The sequence below is a fragment of the Populus euphratica genome, unplaced genomic scaffold (genome assembly GCF_000495115.2).
Source record: "Populus euphratica unplaced genomic scaffold, PopEup_1.0 scaffold164.1, whole genome shotgun sequence".
Lineage (NCBI taxonomy): Eukaryota > Viridiplantae > Streptophyta > Magnoliopsida > Malpighiales > Salicaceae > Populus > Populus euphratica.
In genome coordinates, this window is record NW_011500048.1 from 290,485 (window position 1) to 309,694 (window position 19,210).

General features: G+C 31.8%; 1 protein-coding gene and 1 long non-coding RNA gene across 2 annotated transcripts in view; both read left to right on the top strand.

Moving 5' to 3' along the window:
* The first annotated feature begins 4,685 nt into the window (after positions 1-4,685).
* On the top strand, positions 4,686-8,040 carry SWEET1 (Nodulin MtN3 family protein). The gene is made up of 6 exons (XM_011001523.1): positions 4,686-4,800; positions 4,940-4,976; positions 5,444-5,539; positions 6,033-6,312; positions 7,369-7,488; positions 7,641-8,040. Exons 1-6 carry the CDS (start codon positions 4,767-4,769, stop codon positions 7,818-7,820), a joined length of 747 nt encoding a protein of 248 aa, XP_010999825.1. The 5' UTR covers positions 4,686-4,766; the 3' UTR covers positions 7,821-8,040.
* A 6,489-nt stretch (positions 8,041-14,529) lies between these two features.
* The window catches only part of LOC105107560 (uncharacterized), a 19,827-nt gene continuing 15,146 nt past the window's right edge, over positions 14,530-19,210 (top strand). The window contains exon 1 of the long non-coding RNA XR_838904.1: positions 14,530-14,542. This is a non-coding gene — a long non-coding RNA (uncharacterized LOC105107560). The remainder of the gene's footprint in view (positions 14,543-19,210) is intronic.

Sequence of the window (19,210 nt, forward strand, 5' to 3'; positions counted from 1 at the left end):
CTTGAGTTCAGCTATGTACTAAACTCAAACAAATATAAGTCTCGCAAATGGCGATACTTAATATCATTGGGTTCAACTATACATTGAAACAAATACATATGGGTTTGACAAGCTAACAAATACATATGGGTTTAACAAGCTGTCCAACCCCACGTCATAGGGTTCAACTATGTGCTAAGCCTAAACAGATATGAATCTGACTAGCTGTTAGACCTAACATCTTTGGTTCAACATATATATATGAGTTTGGCAAATTGCAAGACCCAACATCCTTGTATTTAGCTACTAACTGAGCCCAAATAAATATGAGTTTGGCAAGCTTGTAAACCCAACACCCTTGGTTTCAGCTACTCATTGAACCTAAGTACCTAATAACGAGTTGTTAAACTCAATATTCTTGGATTCAACTACACACTTAACCTAAACAGACATGGGTCTGGTAAGTTTCCAGAGCTAATATTTTTAGGTTCAGCTACGCATTAAACTCAAGCACATATGAGGTTTATGAGTTGCCAGACCCAACACGTTAAGCCTAAACATATGTAGGTCCAGCAAGCTGTCAAACCTAACATCATTCTATTCAGCTGCATATTAAGCCTAAATACATAGAGGTCTAGTGAGTTGTAATACTCAACATCCTTAGGTTCATATACACGTTGAACCCAAGTACATATAGGGCTGGCGAGCTGCTAGATTCAACATCATTGGGTTTAGCTACACGTTGAGCCTAATTATATATGGATCTAGCGAGCTGCTAAACCCAAGATCTTTGAATTTAGCTATGTAATGAGACTAAATAGATAGGGATCTGGTAAATTTTCATACCTAACATCCTTGAATTTAAATAAGCGTTGAGCTCAACTATATATGGGGCTAACCAGCTGCCCAACCCAATATCATTGGTTCAGCTACACGCAAAACCTAAACAGAGATGAGTTTGGCATACTACCAAGCCTAATATCCTTAGGTTCAGCAACACGTTGGGACCAAGTAGACAATGAACTGTTTGACCCAATATTCTTAAAGTCAGTTACACGCTAAACCCAAGTACATATAGGCTTGACGAGCTGCCAAACTCAATATTTTTACGTTCACCTACGTGCTGAGCCTAAACAAACATAGGTCTATCAAGTTATGAGATCCATCATCCATAGATCCAGCTACGTGCTGAGTCCAAGCAAATATTGGTCTAGCAAACTATTAGACCCACCGCTCATAGGTTTGGTATAGTGTCAATTCTAAGTGGATATGGGTCTAGCGATCATTATAGGCCCCATGTTGAGCTATAAGACTTCGTTTATTTATTATTATGACTTTTAACATAAAAAGTTAATATCAAAAATACTTATCTCTTTACACATTTAAGTTTATAAAAATCTTCTAAGGGTGTTCTATGGTTTCATTGCCATTAATATTATATAAGGGATATTTATCCCTCATCAATATGGTGTAAGGGATAATTGTCTCTTATTTAATATTGTGTAAGGGATATTTATCCTTATTACTAACATGAGAAAATGACTCTTCAACCTCTCCATTCCAGCTATATGACAAAGTTCAAATGCTATAAATATCCCTATGAACCACCCATGTAAAGGGTTTATAATTTATATTTTTAAGCATTTATCATACAAAAACAAGAATAAATACTCTTGTTTTTAGAATTTAAAACTCATTCTCTTATTTATTGCAATTTCATTGACTTTATTATCTAAAGGTCTTTAAACCCTACTAAAAGATATTGTGTTACAGGTATTAGGCCTTCTACCACTAACCATCTACTTCATGAGATTTAGAAAAAGAAATGTTAACATGAATATGTAATTACTCATTGTGCAAACACTTAAAAACCTTATTTCTGAGCAAATTAAATTTTAAAATATCATCATGTCTACATTGAATGAAAAGACAATGTAGACCTGATGATGTTTTAAAATTTAATTTGTGAAAAAATGATTTAAATGGATCAACGCTTCAAATGGATTGATATTTATGGGTTCATGATTATATACATAGCTGTATGATCCCTTGTGTTCTATATATTCTTTAAGCAAACATTTGTTGTTTTGATGATTAGATATCCCATTCAATCGGCATTGCTAGGGTGGATATATGCTGTTTTCCTTGGCTATTTTGATCATGTGTCCTTGAATTAATTGAACATCACTTCTCTCAATTGATGTTTCTTACTGCTCCTTTTAGCATCAATTCTCTCAATTATTGTATCTTCGCTTTTACCTTTCTAAGGGAAAAAGAAGCTTTGCCTGTCTCGTCCATTGATTATCTTATCTCTGCTTTTTACAATGATTAAAATATTGTTACTTGATAGCACATGTATACAGGAACATAAGCCAAAAGCTTCATGTTAATATTGCGAGTGAATATAGACGAGAACTAACCAATACTGATATTAATAATAATACTAATTCTCATACTCATTAGTATTATATTTAATGGATTTAAAAAAAAATAACATACCGACTGTTTTACCTTATAAAACATCCATTGAATGCATGAGTTAGAAGAACGACTAGTTGTATGCAATATGACATTGATGTTATGATTGTAACCAATAACTAATTAAAAGCTCAATGATTGAATTGAATTAAGGGGAAAACATCACTTTTGCCTGGCATTCTTCCAAATTCCCTTTTGCGAACCCTCTGTGATGAGTTTTTGATGGATAAGAAGATTAGCTTCTTCTTTTTTCTTTTTCTTTTTTCCTTTTTTTATGAGTTCAAACATGAAGTCAAGTAAAATTCATTAAATTTTTCTGACTCAAGACAATGTATATTAGAAAAAATCTCGAGCACGTTTTGTATTGTGGTAGTAATTATTTTTTTTATTTTTAAAATTTATTTTTGATATCAATACATCAAAACAATCTGAAAATACTAACAAAATTAATTTGAAGCAAATAAAAAGAATATAAAATTAAAAAAAAAACATTTGAAATGCAAACATAAATAGACTTTAAATCTCATACATCACATTTATATCTAAACAAGAACATTCAAACCAAATTACTTGAAATCTTCATTGTGAATATGTATTTATCCTTTTAAAATATGTCAAGTATATATATATCCACACACACACACTTTATTCTATTCCACATCCATTAATCTCTACTTTTCTTCGGTGGCCATCCCAAATTTCAACATTCTAGTTCTGCCCGTAATGATAATGGTTGGTGCTATCCATGAAAGCATTTTGTTTTAGAAAAAGAAAAAAAAACACTCCACAACAACAATATGAGTTATTACCATTAAGCCATTATAGTGTTACCACCAGCAAAAAAAAAATCAGAAGTATGACGATTTCTGTTACCGTTAGAAACTCTCGATCTTAAAGAAAAAACAAAAAGTCAGACAGCACCACGACAGGAGTCAAGAACGCCATGAAGGAACGTTATGAGGTAATTCGTTGTGTTATTGTGCAATATACTCCAGTGTTTTTCGTGCACGAGGTTGTATGAGCTACAGACAATTTGAATTTCAAAGCAGATTGCTTGGTTTGACAGGCAAGGTCCAAGAGAGGCCGGATCACGGCACACAAAATTTCAGCATAGGACACCAAGAAATTAGTGGCTTGAGAAGATGATAGACTAAATGAATCAATGTTAATTCTTGATCCCACAAATTAAAACCATGACTTAGAGGCAAAGATACCCTTTACATGAAGAAGAGACAAATCGCAATTAAATCTTATAATTGCACGCAATTTATTTATTGCAAGAGTAATAGGAGTGGATTTACAGATAAAATATCTCAGAGAAGAGGGGCTAGTTTCTTTTAGCATTTGGGTCGGCAGAGCAGATAGCGCCTGGTAGACTGTGTGGAGGCTCAAGCACGCGTCATTTGTAACTGCAACCTGTGACCATCTCCCAGCTAACTCACGCCACGGTGCATGTTTATTACATGTGTATATTTCCTTCTTTTATCCTCTTAATACCGTTTTGCGTCTTAATTAATTTATGAAAGCTCACACAAAATCTTGATACGTAAGATAGTAACCTGTTGTGTAAGAAGTTGCAGCTGTGCCACAGTGAGAATTGAGGGATTATTTTGATATATTTTTAAATAAAAAATATTTTAAAAAATAATTATTATCATAATATTAATAATATTAAGCAGGTTTAAAAGCCCCGAAGAAATCAAATTAAGATTTACCTCCTTTGTTACAATCGGTGATTTTAATTATTTTTTTCTTAAAATGATCCTCGCCTTCAAAAAATAAAATGCTTAAGGCCCTTCTTCACCTTATCCCCGCCTGCAGACACCGGCTTCAAACGTGTGATTTATCTCCCAAATCCCTTATGTTTTGAAGAAGAAGAAGAAGAAGGTGCGGAAGGTTTCTAATGCTATCCAGTATGGCAATGCCTTTTGAAGCGTAATACGGACATCTCGGAATTATTAGGAGTGATTATCTGAAAGAAGCTATTATTCCAGAATAAAAGACAAAAAAAATAAGTTTTATTAATTTTATTGCGTAACAACTTTTTAACCCAATCTCACATCACTTTCGCCCTACATGAACTAATGCCATTATGATGCCAGTTAACTAGCACGCAGGATCTCCCCCAGTGGGCAAGTCAGTTAGCAAGTAAAGAGATGAGAACGGAAGGAAAGAATTTTACAGTGGTAATTTTCTTGTTTCAGTTCTATATAAACCAATTGCTTCTGGCTTGCTCTGCATATATTATTTCCATCTGCTAAAAAGATTCCTCTCCTTTGGAAGTTTCAAGGTTTCCAAGGTTGAAGATAATGGATGTCCTGCATTTCTTGTTTGGAGTTTTTGGTGGGTTCTTTTAATTTCATCAATCTAACTATCCTTTGTACTTGGTTTTCTTTCTTCTTCTTCTTGTTTCTGAACAAGATGTTTTCTTCTTTTTCTTTGAGGAGACTAATCAATGGTTTCTCTCTGTTTCTTTCCCCAGGAAATGCCACTGCTTTGTTTCTCTTCTTGGCTCCAACGTATGCACCAGAACTTTTCGTTAGCTCCATCTCTGTCTCTGTTCAACACTAGCACACACATGCACGACAACACCTGATTGACATTTATGGAGTTTCTTGGTTTTGACAAGTTCGCTTTGTAGCTTCTAATGGCTGTTTTCAGTCCATGGGGAAGACAAGAAAGACTATCTTCCTCTCTGGCTATAAAAATGCCTTTTGAGTCATGATTAAATTTCTTCAACTTTCGGCCGTTTTCTTGAAAAATGATTCTCTTCTAAACCCATCCTTCTTTTCTTATGATCTTTTTTAACTTGCTGGATCTTCTATCTTGTTTTTCCTTTGCAGTTTTGGGGTGCTACTAGTTTTACCACTTTGTTCATATATTTCAGTATTTGGGTGATCGAGATTCAATGATCATTAAATGAAAACTTGCCTGATTTGTTAGAATAGGATAAAGTTGATGTGGATTATGGCTAATTTGTTTATAGGATAACGTTCAAGAGGATCATAAGAAGCAAATCCACAGAGCAGTTCTCTGGCATTCCGTATGTGATGACCTTGCTCAACTGCCTCCTTTCCGCTTGGTGCGTGCTTCTCGTTTCTTCAACCACCTCTTCTCTCTTTACTTCTTGGCTCTTGTGTATTACACCTGCTGAATTGTATTTTCGGTTCATCTTTAAAAGGGTATTCTTGTAAACCAACTGCTAAATATGAACTGCTTTCGGTTGTCATCATCAATGAGCTTAAAAGACAACAATTATAGCCACCTTCGGTACATCCTCAAACGATATACATTTGAAGCCAATCCTAGAAGATGCAATTCAGTGCGATGAATTTTATTTTTTTTTCCCAGTCTGCTATTGCTTTGTGGCTTAATTTACTCTATTTTGGTATATATTGGACACAACGAACAAAGCACGGTGCTGTTTTTATATATGTCTTTTTTAATTGATGATTTAGGTGATCAGGTTTCATTAAGCTTGGTAAACTGGACAGGTGCAGCTTTTATTTTCTTGGGTTCATGCATTTTTGTCTAATCACTACTACTTAATCGTTAATTTTTATACTTTGTGGCAGGTATGGACTGCCTTTTGTGTCCAAGAACAATGTTTTGGTGTCAACAATCAATGGAGCTGGCTCAGCAATTGAAACCATCTATGTGTTGATCTTCCTCATCTATGCACCAAAGAAAGAGAAGGCTAAAGTCCTCGGCCTCCTCACTCTTGTGATCACCATCTTTACTGGCGTGGCCTTGGTGTCCCTTTTTGCTCTTCATGGCAACGCCAGGAAGCTATTCTGTGGCTGTGCTGCTGCTGTTTTCTCTATTATCATGTATGGCTCCCCGCTGTCTATCATGGTAAGTCAAGTTACTGTCAAGTTCTTCACTCTTTTGTGTGAGTTGCTCCATAGCCGGTTTGTTTTAGTTATTGGACCACCGCATCACGGGGTTCATTTTAGCTGCTCAGTGAGGCCCTTTTATAAAGTCATCAGGGAGTCGCTACTATGTGATATATTTTAGAGTACTCTGGTCTGGCTCTGTCAACTAATAACAAGTTCTTTTTGCTTATTTGTAAGATTGGTTGATTTGAAATATATATATATATATATATGGCTCTGTTTTAGCTGCGCCATCCTTAAAAGTTCCTTGCTGCATTGGATCCAACTTATTATTCTAATTTTCCTCGATCTCCTATGGTAGTCTGCGTTAGAAAGGTACATTATTGTCCTTGGTGAGAGAAACAGAGAGGATATTTGTCTTCTGCAGTGCTTCACTAGTCATAATCTATTGGGATTAAGAAAATTACCAGACTAAGTCTGTGTTTGTCATTGCTATAGTTTTTATTTTTGCGGTTTAACAAAACAGATTAAAAAGAAAATTATAAATTATAGTTTTTTAACTAAGATTTTAAAAAAGATAGTTTTAAATTAAATTCATGCAAAACAATGATTTATATTCATTAATCAAATATTTTTATATTTATAGCTGAGATAAAATTACACAAAACACCACGTAGCATAAATAAACGGAGGCATAAAGTAGCATAAGGTAAACAAGTTGGGGAGATGCCAAATCCTTTGTCCTTTGGAAATGAAAATAATATTCCTTGTGATTCTAATTTGACAAGCTAACTTTTTTTTTAATGACAGTTTTGGCTGTGCATGTATAAATTACCGCTGAATTTCTGTGGTTTGGGACATGGTTTGCTTTCTCCAGAAAATTAGAAAACTAATTTTGTTGCCATGCCTGTGAAAGGGCGTTGGGCTGTTAATGATTTCTTCTTCATCGTTTTCTCCTATGGAAGGGGAGATACAGCATATGTAGAGGATAATATCATATCATACAAGATATTATAAGCTATAGAGAGCATTTGTTGTAAGATGATTATATATGTGATTTTGTCTGTACCTGCAGAGGACAGTGATTAAAACTAAGAGCGTCGAGTACATGCCATTCTTCCTGTCACTGTTTGTCTTCCTATGTGGCACTTCCTGGTTTGTCTATGGTCTTGTTGGCAGAGACCCTTTCGTTGCTGTAAGTTCCTCAATCTCCATGCGTCCCTATTAATCAATTTACTCACATTAGGCTAGCTAGCACGTTGGTGCTGGTGCCCCATAATTAGGTTCCATGTTTACCCAGAATTAAAAGTCTCGTGGAAAATATGCTTATGCTACCCCATATTACAGGTCCCAAATGGAGTTGGCTGTGGTCTGGGGGCATTGCAGCTGATATTGTACTTCATCTACCGTAACAACAAGGGCGAGGCCAAGAAGCCCATCCCTACTCATTCCTTAGAGATTGGTCCCGGAAAAGTCCACCAAGAGAAGAAATTGGTTGCCAATGGATCCCATGATGAACAAGTGTAGATGATTTCAGTGCGCAAGCTGCTTTATAATGCACAGGGACTGCCTCCTAGTTTACTTGTTACGCTTCAGATAACCTTCTTTGCTGCAAGTTTGATCACTTGTTAGGAGTCTTTGTTTCCAAGTTCGCTTTTGAACTCTCTTGTATTTTTGCTGCGCAACTAATGACAGCCCTACCTAGATGATGATAATATACAAACAAAAAGCAGGACCCTTTCGGTGGCTGTTGCGAATGTGGCTTGAGACACCTCTTAATTTGTCACATTCTATTAATTCTAATGGATGCCTGCTCCTGTGTATCCTGGACGGTGAACGGCCATGTTCCCTTCACGTCATGGTCCAAGGCATTTCCTTGAGAAAATTGTTCATGAAAAACTTGGTCCAGACAGCTTAATTTCCCAGCCCTTGAAATGCTTGGTAGGACATTACCTGTCTGTTAATAAACATGAAAATGCCGACTTTGCTTGCCAAAAATATGTCGTGGAGACAAAATTATGTGACCATGTGCAGCTGCAATAACCGGGGAACTGGAATTATTCTGCCATGTGCAGGTGCAATAACTTGGTCAAATAATCAGCAAGTACCAAAAATTAATTAAATTATAATCTAATAGGTATGTCAAACTCAAGATAACAATATCCTAGGATTTTCAATTCACCATAATTATTCATATGTGAAATTTCTAATTAATTTTTTCAAATTTATTTCTTGTTGTTGATAATCAAGTTCCTCTAATTTATTTATTAATCTTGTTGTTGATAATCAAGTTACTCTAATTTGTTTATTAATCTTTCTCTTAATAAAATATCCTAGCAAGAAAATTTTATGCATCCCTATGAAAATGTTAAATCTGCCAAAATTTATTGAAAGCGATAAAACTTTTGAAGATTACACAAAACCATAAATATCTGTGTCAATTACGAAAATATCCCTATGAAAAGTGATAAAACTTTTCAAGAAACTTTTGAAGATTTCTTAAAATATCTCAACTATAGACTGAATAATTAATTCCTCAATTACGCAAATGATAGTCAACCATTCACAAGCAATAAATTAAGAAAGAGATACTCAATAAATGTTGAATTAATCCAATAACAAAAATATCTGCATAATCATAATCAGGCTACATGATAATCCTGAATATCATTGTATTTGATGCGTTTAAAAGAATGTGGCTCCTTGAAGAATTTGGTCCCTTAAGGCTACCGCCTCCTTAAAGCCTTTCGTTTCCAATCAATTAACTCCTTAAAGAAACCGTGTTTATTCTTCTCTCTACTTCTAAGACATCGCCTTCCTTACAAAACCCTAAAAACCCCAGCAGCTATCATAAAGCTAATAAATCCTTGGACCCTTCCTCACATGGAAAGGAATTTGTCAAGGACTACTGCCGGTTTTTTAGTCTAGATTGCGGGCCGTTTTTTAGATGGAAAACGTGTGAGGCTTCTTGAATCGCCTTAATATAATGGTGGACGAGGGAGATATGATAGATATGATAATTGTGGAGAGTCTTCCCAATTCGAGACGACTTCAACTCCACAATGTCTTTGACTAGTCTTCTCCCCTTGAACTTTATTATTTTTATCTCCCATATAGATCATGTGAAATACAGCTAAGATAGGTTGCCATATAGATTAACTATCGAATGAGAAAAAACATCATTAAAACTTCTAGACTTAATTACTCATGTAGTAGCATATAGTCATGAAAAATCAACATTAAAAGTGTTCTTGTATGCTCTCCATCACCAACTAACGATTGAGTCAGAAAGCTTAACTAAATATGTTACGTTTTAGGAGGGAAAGGGACGTAGCATTTATCTAAGTTTGAAACTAGATCCTTCAAGTCATAAAACATTAAAAAAAACATGGTGGATTGTATTAATATCAATAATAATTTAAAAAAAAAATTGTGTGTTTACTCTTCTCTCTACTTTTAAGACATCGTCTTCCTTATAAAACCCTAAAAACACAGGGAAAAAACCCAGCAGCTATCATAAAAAGCTTATAAATCCTTGGACCCTTCCTCACATGGATTGCGGGCCGATTTTTAGATGGAAAACGTGTGAGGCTTCTTGAATCGCCTTAATATAATGTTGGATGAGGGAGCTATGATAGATATAATAATTGTGGAGTCTTTCCAATTCGAGACGACTTCAACTCCACAATGTCTTTGACTAGCTTCTCCCCTTGAACTTTATTATTTTTAGCTCCCATGTAGATCATTAAAACTTCTAGACTTAATTACTCATGTATTAGCATATAGTCATGAAAAAGTCAACATTAAAAGTGTTCTTGTATGCACTCCATCACCACCTAACGATTGAGTTAGAAAGCTTAACTAAATATGTTATGTTTTAGGAGGGAAAGGGACGAAGCATTTATTTAAGTTTGAAACTAGATGCTTGAAGTTTTAATTGATTTGAATAAATTAAATTAAATTTTATTTTATTAAATTAAATATTAATTATATTCTTAAACCAATAATAGTTGATTCAAGTGATTCTGTGCTTGTTTCTCTTAAACAAGATCTCAAGTTCAAGCCTTGTGAATGGATTGCACTATCACTAAGAGAACTTTACCTATTTTATCTTTTAGTAGCCAACCTGGCTTGACTTGATTTGTTAAGGTCCAATGAACTTCTAAATACTAGGATTTAGATCAAAAAAATATATATTTTTAATATTGCAAGAGTCTCATATAAAGCCAACTAAAATAAAATATCAAACTCAATCTCAAATTAACTTAATGTGAATGGATTGAATTGGAAATTAAAAAAATCAAATGACATAAAATATTAAAAGAAAATGGTGGATTGTATTAATATCAATAATAATTTTAAAAAATTATTGGTACATACATTGCACACACCAACATGTAACCCATCATGCCATATTTAGGTGATGTAGGTGGCAATTCACAGTAGAAAAATTATTTCTCCTTGGTATTTTTCGATTCATCTAGGTAGGGTCAACCTCTCTTACCAGTGCGTGCATGATGATCCCATTTGATTAGGTGTTTATTCAATTTTTTCCTCTTTTTTCCTTGCATCCACCATGATTTGTGCACTTTCCTCCAAAAAATCACAATAGCACTTCAATTTTTTTCTCTTCAAATTTAATCCATGTTCTTTTAATTGTAATTTTTTGTTTGAAAAACTATTCCAAATTGGAAATCATATTCAATTTCATCCTCCTTTAATTTTTTTTCATCTCTTAGATTTGTTCTCATTCTTTTATTTGCTATTTTTTAATAGATGATTTCTAAAAAAATATTTTTAGCAATTTCATACTCCTTTTGTTTCTATCAAGCTTGATTCTCATTTTATTTTATTTTTGCAATTTTTTTATTTTAAAATTTTTTTAGATTGATTTTTTTATTTTATCCTTTAATATTAAATTAAATTTTTTTTAGATTGATTAAATATTATTTTTTATTTTATTTAAGACCCGGATTCAATCAATTAGTTAAATGATAAGAAACAAAAATTCATTGTCCCTCCATATTTTGTCAGAATAGACTATACATCTGTCTATTACATATAATTTTCCTGAACACAAGAAGAAAAATGTTCAAGTGATGCTAGGATTTCAAAAGCAGTAAAAAAAATATGAGACTCGAGTCACTGAATTGATTAGTTTTAATAAGTTTAGTTAATTTAATAATATATAAAAAATCATAATTTAATAATATGAAAAATAAAGAAAACCCAAATGAATCTTCTAGATCTAGGTTAATCTTTCAAAATCACAAATATATGGATTGAGAGTCGCATGTGTGCAGCATCGCGGTGATCGTCCACCTTAAAAAATTATATGTAATAGACAGATGTATAGTCTATTCTGGCAAAATATAGAGGGACATGGAATTCTTGCTTCTTATTAGTAACATATGGACTGATAGTCGCCATCTATTATTTTGATCATTAGAAACCCTGACTGGTTTCAAAGATCGGGTACGAAAACTAGTTGCGTAAAGGAAAAGTATTAGCACTCTAACTACACCCTATCTAAGATAAGTTGTATTGTTTTACATTCTGATAAAATCTAAGATCGTATTGTATTTTTTAATTGTCGGTCTATCTAAGGTTCAAGGAAAGCTCTCCTTAATAAGGAGGTTCTTATCTTAATAAAGTAGAACATAACTGTTCTAGAGTCTGGAAAAAAAAAAGAATTTAATATCTAGAATACATATTACATATAAATTCATAATCCCTAATACTAAAACAAAACAAAACAAAATAAATTTTTTGTTGTTTTTGAAATTTTAGCCAATGTTCTCTTCACTTTAATAAAATAGTTGTTAAAGCCAAAATGCATACTAAAATATTTTTTTTTTGTAGTATGAAAAAAATATGATTTTTTAGCTTCGAGACACTTGGTCGTATGAAAAAAAAAATTTCAAATTGTTTTGTATTTTTGAAAGTTTTAACAAAAATCAAGTATTTTATTATTGGATTTGTATTTTTATGACATAAAAACACTGCTCGATATTAATCAAAATGACATAAATACTACCCAGAAAAATTATAAAATTCTGAAAAAAATTAAAATGGGTCGGATCAGGCCCAAATACATGGGTTGGGCTTAGCCCAGCTTATGTGAATAGTGCCCTCTATTGTTCACATGCTACGTGAATAGTGGCAGGGGTGAAGGAAGGCAAAAAACAGAAGGGGAGAAAGGCTAACATGCGGTGTTGTTGTCGTTAGCAGAGCTGCTAGAGGCCACAAGCAGCGGCACTAGTAGTGGCGATGGCTGTTTGCGGTGGCTAGCGATGTGGTGGCAGTTTTTTCCCCTATTTTTTTCTTCTTCCTTCTTCTCTATTTTTTTCTTCTCATTTTTGTTTTTCTTCCCCCTCCCCGTTCGTGCTCTCTCTCTTCTCTTCTCCTCTCATCTGCTCCTCTTTTTTTCTTTTTTGTTCCTCCTATTCTGCCCCTCTATTTTTATAGGCAAAAATAAAGGAGGGATGTGACTGGGTTGACCACTATGCTACCACTCCTCCACTACCCCTTCAACATGTGGAAAGTGGTCGGCATCTTTTTGAAAAGAGTCGGCGGCTTTTTGGAAGGATTGATGGTAGTAACAGCGGAAGGGAAAAAAAAATCTTCTTCTTCCCCTGCTTCGCATGTCCAGGGGAAGAAAAAGACATATAGTGTCTTCAAAACAGCATTGTTTCGAGCCTTTTTTATGTAAACAGTGCATAAAACAGCACCGTTCTGGTCAAAACGCGTCGTTTCATGTAAAAGAAAAGGACGACAAAATGTGTTAAAGTTTATAGTGGTCCTTAACATGTAATTTTTTCAATTGAGTCCTCAATTATAATTTTAATTAAAAAAATCAATGCAATTGCATCCCTGCCAAAAATCAAACAGCAGCCCTAAATTTGGCTGCCTTTTTCACTTTGGTCCTTGGTCTCATATTAGTGCAATTTGACCCTAAATTGAGCAATAAATTTCTAATTTTTTTAATTTTAGCCCCTAATCCGGTTTAATTACAACCCCTCTATTTATGCGCCTTTTTCATTTTGGTTCTTAGTCTCAGATTTCTTCAATTAAGTCCCTAATTGGCCATCAAACTTCAATATTTATGCAATTAAAGCCCTGATTTGACCAAATTAATTCTCAAAAATTATAATTTGATCCCAGAACTTTAATTTCTTCCAATTAAAACCCAAATTAACTCCAAAATCAATTTTTTTTGTAATCAAAACCTCCATAAATTCAATTAAACTTTCAATAAAATTTAATTGAGTTCATAAATATCTGATCCTGGACTTTTCTTCCTCAAATTAATTTTTTTATCAACAGGGCTTTCATTAATCAATAAAATACTATCAAATTTCAATCTTTGTATTTTTAAACCTCCCTATCCAATTTTTTACCATTTTCTAGACATTTTGGCATTCTTTTTTTTTCACTATTATATTTTTTATAATATTTTTTTATTTTTTTGTATGTTATTTGTTTTATTTTTTTTCTTTTTATGCATGGATCCAAAAATAGATTATTACATTAAACAAACAACTCTAGATCATTAAATTCTAATTAACGTGAGATTAAGAGCATTTGATGGTACCTAGTCTATACTAAAATAGGATGGGATCTCTTCTTTTTTTTCTTATGTTTAGTCCTTGTAGTTCTTTATTTTGGCCTAATTTTTATTAAAAAATAATTTTTAGTCCTTTGTTATTTTTTTAATTTTTAATTTACTTAGTCCTTGTAGTTTTAGTGTTTTTTTTATTTCAACCTTAAAATTTATTTTTATTATATTTTAGTCTTTGTGATTTGGAAAAAAGACCAATTTTTGTTTTAATGAGTCCATTTTTCAGAGGGGAGTGTAATGTAGGTCATTTTGACCTTTAACACTGCTAGAAAAAAGTATATCAAATTTTAAAAATATTTTTTTAATTTAATTTTTTATTTTTTAAATATTTAAATAGTATTTTAAAATTAAAAATAAAATCATTGAGATTTCTACTTTAAAATTAAGACTCGTATTTCCTAATCATTGGATTTTTCTTGTAACCCACACATTATTTTCCTAGGTCACTCGTTAAAAAAAAAAAAAAAAAGACTCCCTTTGTATTGCACTAGCTCATCCTTCTAGGTCTTAGAACCCCTTTTCTAATGGCTTTCATTTTTTTTTAGAATTAAATTTTTTTAAAATAAAATTAATAAAATGATATTTAAAAAATTATAAAATCATGTCGTATTTTTTAAATAATATTAAAGTTATTTATGGTAATACTAAAAATTATTTTATAAATAATTATATATGCATATAATATGTAAAAGTTTTTTTTAAAATGTTGTATGCCTCAACTTCTCATGTTCATTGAAGTCATGATTGTTGTAACATAACCAGCATGGGCCTTGTTAAGAGTTTTCTTTGAAGGATTTTTAAGTTTGAAAGCTTCTGTTGGGGTTGTCACTTGCACGCGCTAATGGCTCAACATAACCAGCTTGTATGTTACATTAGGTCTGGGCCTAGAGCCTTGGATTCTGAATCCTGCTCTTGGATTAATAGCATTATTTCATTCTTGACATTTAAATAAAAACTAATAAACATGGAAAAACATAAATTTAAATAAAAATCAAAACTAATATGAACTGGCTAGATGGCCCGGGCCATGTTCTAGGATGGACCAAATTTTTTCATAGCGCAAAAGAAGAATGTTCAAGTGACACTAACATTTATAAAGAATAAAGAATAATATGAGATCTAGGAAATTTAAAGGAACCGCAAGCACCATTTAATAATCGACCCTGAAAGCAAACCAAATAAGATATATAAAACGAGTATCAAATACTTATATTTAATTAATTAATTAATTAATTTAAAAAATTCTTTTAAAAAAACTAAGATCAATAAAGAATAGAAAAAAAATTTGAGATAACCCATGTTATTTTAAAAATTACTGTAAAATGTCATAAAAAACAAAAAAATACAATTCAATATTCAATTAAATAAAATTTAAATAAAAAAAGGTCTTGATTAACCCATCAAGCTGGTCCAAGTGATTAAAAGAGATTGTTAGTGTCATTAGAACAATAACCTAAGAAGCAAGCCAAACAAAATACTTTGAAGCGGATATCTAATGTCTATATTCAATCAATTAATTTAGTTTAATAAAAATAATTCCTTTTAAAACAAATTAATTTAATAAAGAACAAAAAAAAACTTGTAATAACCTGTCATGTTCAAAATCAATAGAAATTATCATCGAAAGTAAAAAAAGAAAGAAAAAAAAGAGGGCCTTATATCTAATCAAATAAACATTGAATGAAAAAGGATCTGAATCGACCTGTTAAGCTAGTCCAACTTTTAAAACAATAAATCATGTGATCTTTATATAAGAATGAGCTTAAAAATATGACTAAGTTGGAAAAAAAATAAGCTTAAAAAAAAAAACTTGTGTATACCTTTGAAACCCGAGCTAATTTCCTTAACCTATAACTCATTAAATTCTAAATTTAGGTTTAATCAAGAAACTCAATGCCTAACCAATTTAATATTGAGGGATGAATTTAAAATATATATATCAAGTTTAACATATTTCCAAGGAAAAAAATAGCAAGAAAAATAAGGATCAAATTTGATTAAAAAAATATAGGGGGATGAAATTGTAAAAAAAAATCAGTTTTAAAACCATCTCAAAAAAATAGCAATCAAAAGAATAGGAACCAAATCTAATAGCTAAAAAAAATTAAAAGGGGATGAAATTGCATAGAGATTCAAATTTGATAATTTATTCTAAATAGAACAAATAGAATAAAAGAAGGACCAAATTGAAAGGAAAAAAAAGAGACTTTTCTAAAAATTTAGAGCGCTATCACCAAAATTGAGAAAGAAAAAGAAGAAAAAAAATAGAGTTATCGGTGCCAAACAGATGACACTTAAATCACACACTCCATCTAAGAATAGAGGGATTGCCGAGACAATTCAGTTGCAACCTTGAAAGCCAGTGTTCGATATTCAAATGATGGCGCACGCATCATTCGATTTGGAAAACATTGTTAGCATGCCAGCTTTATTTTTTTTAATAATTAATCTTGCCTCTAATATAACATGATAGAAAAACTACGATAAAAAGATATAAACACCCTTAATCCCAAGCCTATTTTTAGTCAATAGGCAATAAAATAATTTAATTGTGCTAGGAAAATACTAAAAAGCCCCCACATATTAGGTTATTTTTTTGCTCTCAAGGTTAAATAAGTAATTGCATTATAAAGAAATATAAAGACCAATCTATCCCAACCAATTTGACAATGATGAATGCGTCCTATAAAAATAGTAATGATATCCTTGCCCAAAAAATTTTAAATGAGAGGTAAATTAGTAAAAATATTATTCTAATCTACAGTAAATTGTGTATTAGGCTATAGTGTTTGATTGATGCCCCATGGATTTCTTTAATTAATAAAATACAAGTGAGAAAAAAAAATTGTGGACATAATCTATCAAACTCTCTCTCTCATTCTTTAAGTTAAAATTGGTAATAAAAAAGAATTCAAAAACTAAATCTTATTTTGTCAAATTGAGTATCAACCCAGCTACAAAATATTCTTTCGATGCCATGAGGCTCTCAAATGTAAATACAAAAACAAATAACTACAGCAAATCTAAGAGAAATGTAATGTTAAATGACTAACTTAAAATAAAAATAAATTGAGGGACAAAAAAAAAGAAGGAAGTTTCATTGTGCAAATGCGATGAAAACTCTAGTATAGCACAATGAAACATTGATTCCTTGTAATTTCTTATTTTAATAACATGTTAATTAAAAGAACCATTAAAAGAAAAAAAAATACCCAAAAAAGGTATTGACCGATGAGTTCACACTTAAGTTTTTTTCAGTAAAAAATTATCCAAGCCCAAGTTGGCTTCCATCGTTCCTGTTACATTTCGGTGACCAAAACATCAATTGATAAGGTAGTCCTTTCTGCATGCTAAAAACATGAAAAGTTGAAAACAAGTTATTTAAAAATTATTTTTCTCTCGCTCTTGGGGGTCGCGAGCTAAAAGATCACTGTTGATCCTCCAATTTGACACCCGGAGTATGCCTGCATGGCCTCGGTGCTGTGAGAGACGCACGTCAGGAGTCAAGCACTTTCAAATAGTTAAGCAGCCGTAAGACGTATAATTAATGTATTGTTAAATTTTAAAAAACGATCATCTGAACCTTAGAAACAATGGAGATCAAGGTGTGTCTAATAATTAGATGTTGATGAAGTCTGAAAAAACTCCATGGATTTGGACTCTTCATAGCTAGTAATTTACAGGGACAAGTTCAATGAATAATATTACTATGCTTGTAGTTTTTTGTATGTTTATTTCTGTGTTTTAAAAAGGTTTTTAAAAAATTTATTTTTTTTTATTTTTTATTAATTTTAAATTAATATATTTTTAGTGTTTTTAAATAATTTTAATGTAATAATGTCAAAAATAATTTTTAAAAAATAAAAAAAATTATTAGTATATATTTTGATACAAAAAATTATTTGAAAAATAACCATAACTACATTTCTAAATAAACCCAAAATAGGATGACTTGCTCTTTTAGATGTGTCACTTTAAAATTTAGACAAGCTTGCAATTTTTTTTTTTTTCAGATCATGTTGATAGCATGATAGATATTATTTTTAAAAATATTTTTTATTTAGAAATATATTAAAATAATTTTTTTTATTTTTTAAAATTTATTTTTGATATTAATATATCAATACAATTTTAAAAAATAAAAAATAATTTAAAATAAAAAAATATTTTTTAAAAAATATTTTTAGAACATGAATAAAAGGCTCTTAGTTTTATGAGAGCTAGGAGTTTTTCATTTTAATTTTGTTTTGGGTTTGGATGGGCTCTACTGTTCGGTTGGGCCGACGGTCCCCTCATTACTTATTTTTGTTTTTTTCATTTTGGTTCCTCTCGTCCTCACTTCAGCTAGGCCCCCTGGTTAGACTGACTCCTTCCTCTTTCTGCCTCCTTGACATAAGGTTGGGCTACGATGTGAGAGAGGTTTGTTTGGGCCACAGTCCGGCCACTTATTCTCTTCCTCCTTTTCTTCTCCCTCTCTCCCGTCGTCTTCACCCCACTAACTTCGGTTAGGACAGTAAGGATTCTGCTGGGCTTGTCGGAGAGTTGCCTGGCCTGCCCTTCTCCTCTCAGCTTCGGTTAGGCCACTTATCGGCCTAACAAATCTCAGCCCATCATATGCTAAGTTGTATATGTAAAACTATATATCATAGATTAAAAAAAATGGTTGTGTTAATGTGAATCAAGTTAACTATGAGATCATACCTTATCATATAATTATGGAAAAATAATTTATGAAAATAAGTAAAGTTACATATGACGGTTTTGTTTTGTTTTGTTTGAAAAGTAAATTTGTCATTTAAACTATTGTGTAATAAAGGGAAATATCATTTTAAACTTTATATATATATATCATTTATTTGCTTTAAAAGCACAGACATTTTATCTCCTCCTCCCCGTTGCTTTCCCAGCCTTTCCCAACTTTTATTTCCACTTTTACTCCAAACTAGTTCGCGACTCTCGCATATGCGGTGCAAGAGCAACGACAGTAATCTTAGCTGGTAATGAACCCATCTAATTACGGTTTAATACCATCGAAAGAAAATTGTTAAGATGCAAGTTAAAAACTATGAATATTAATTTGGATGTGATTTGTCGGATATAATCCCATCATATTAATACGAAAAAAATAAAAACTTAATTTTGGAATTGAAATTGCAAAAGATGAAATGTCTAAAAGATGCCTAATGCAATCTAAGAAGTAGATGAATTAAAAATGAATTTTAAATTGTTTTGATATATTAATATAAAAAATAGTATATATATATATATATATATATATATATATATATATATATAT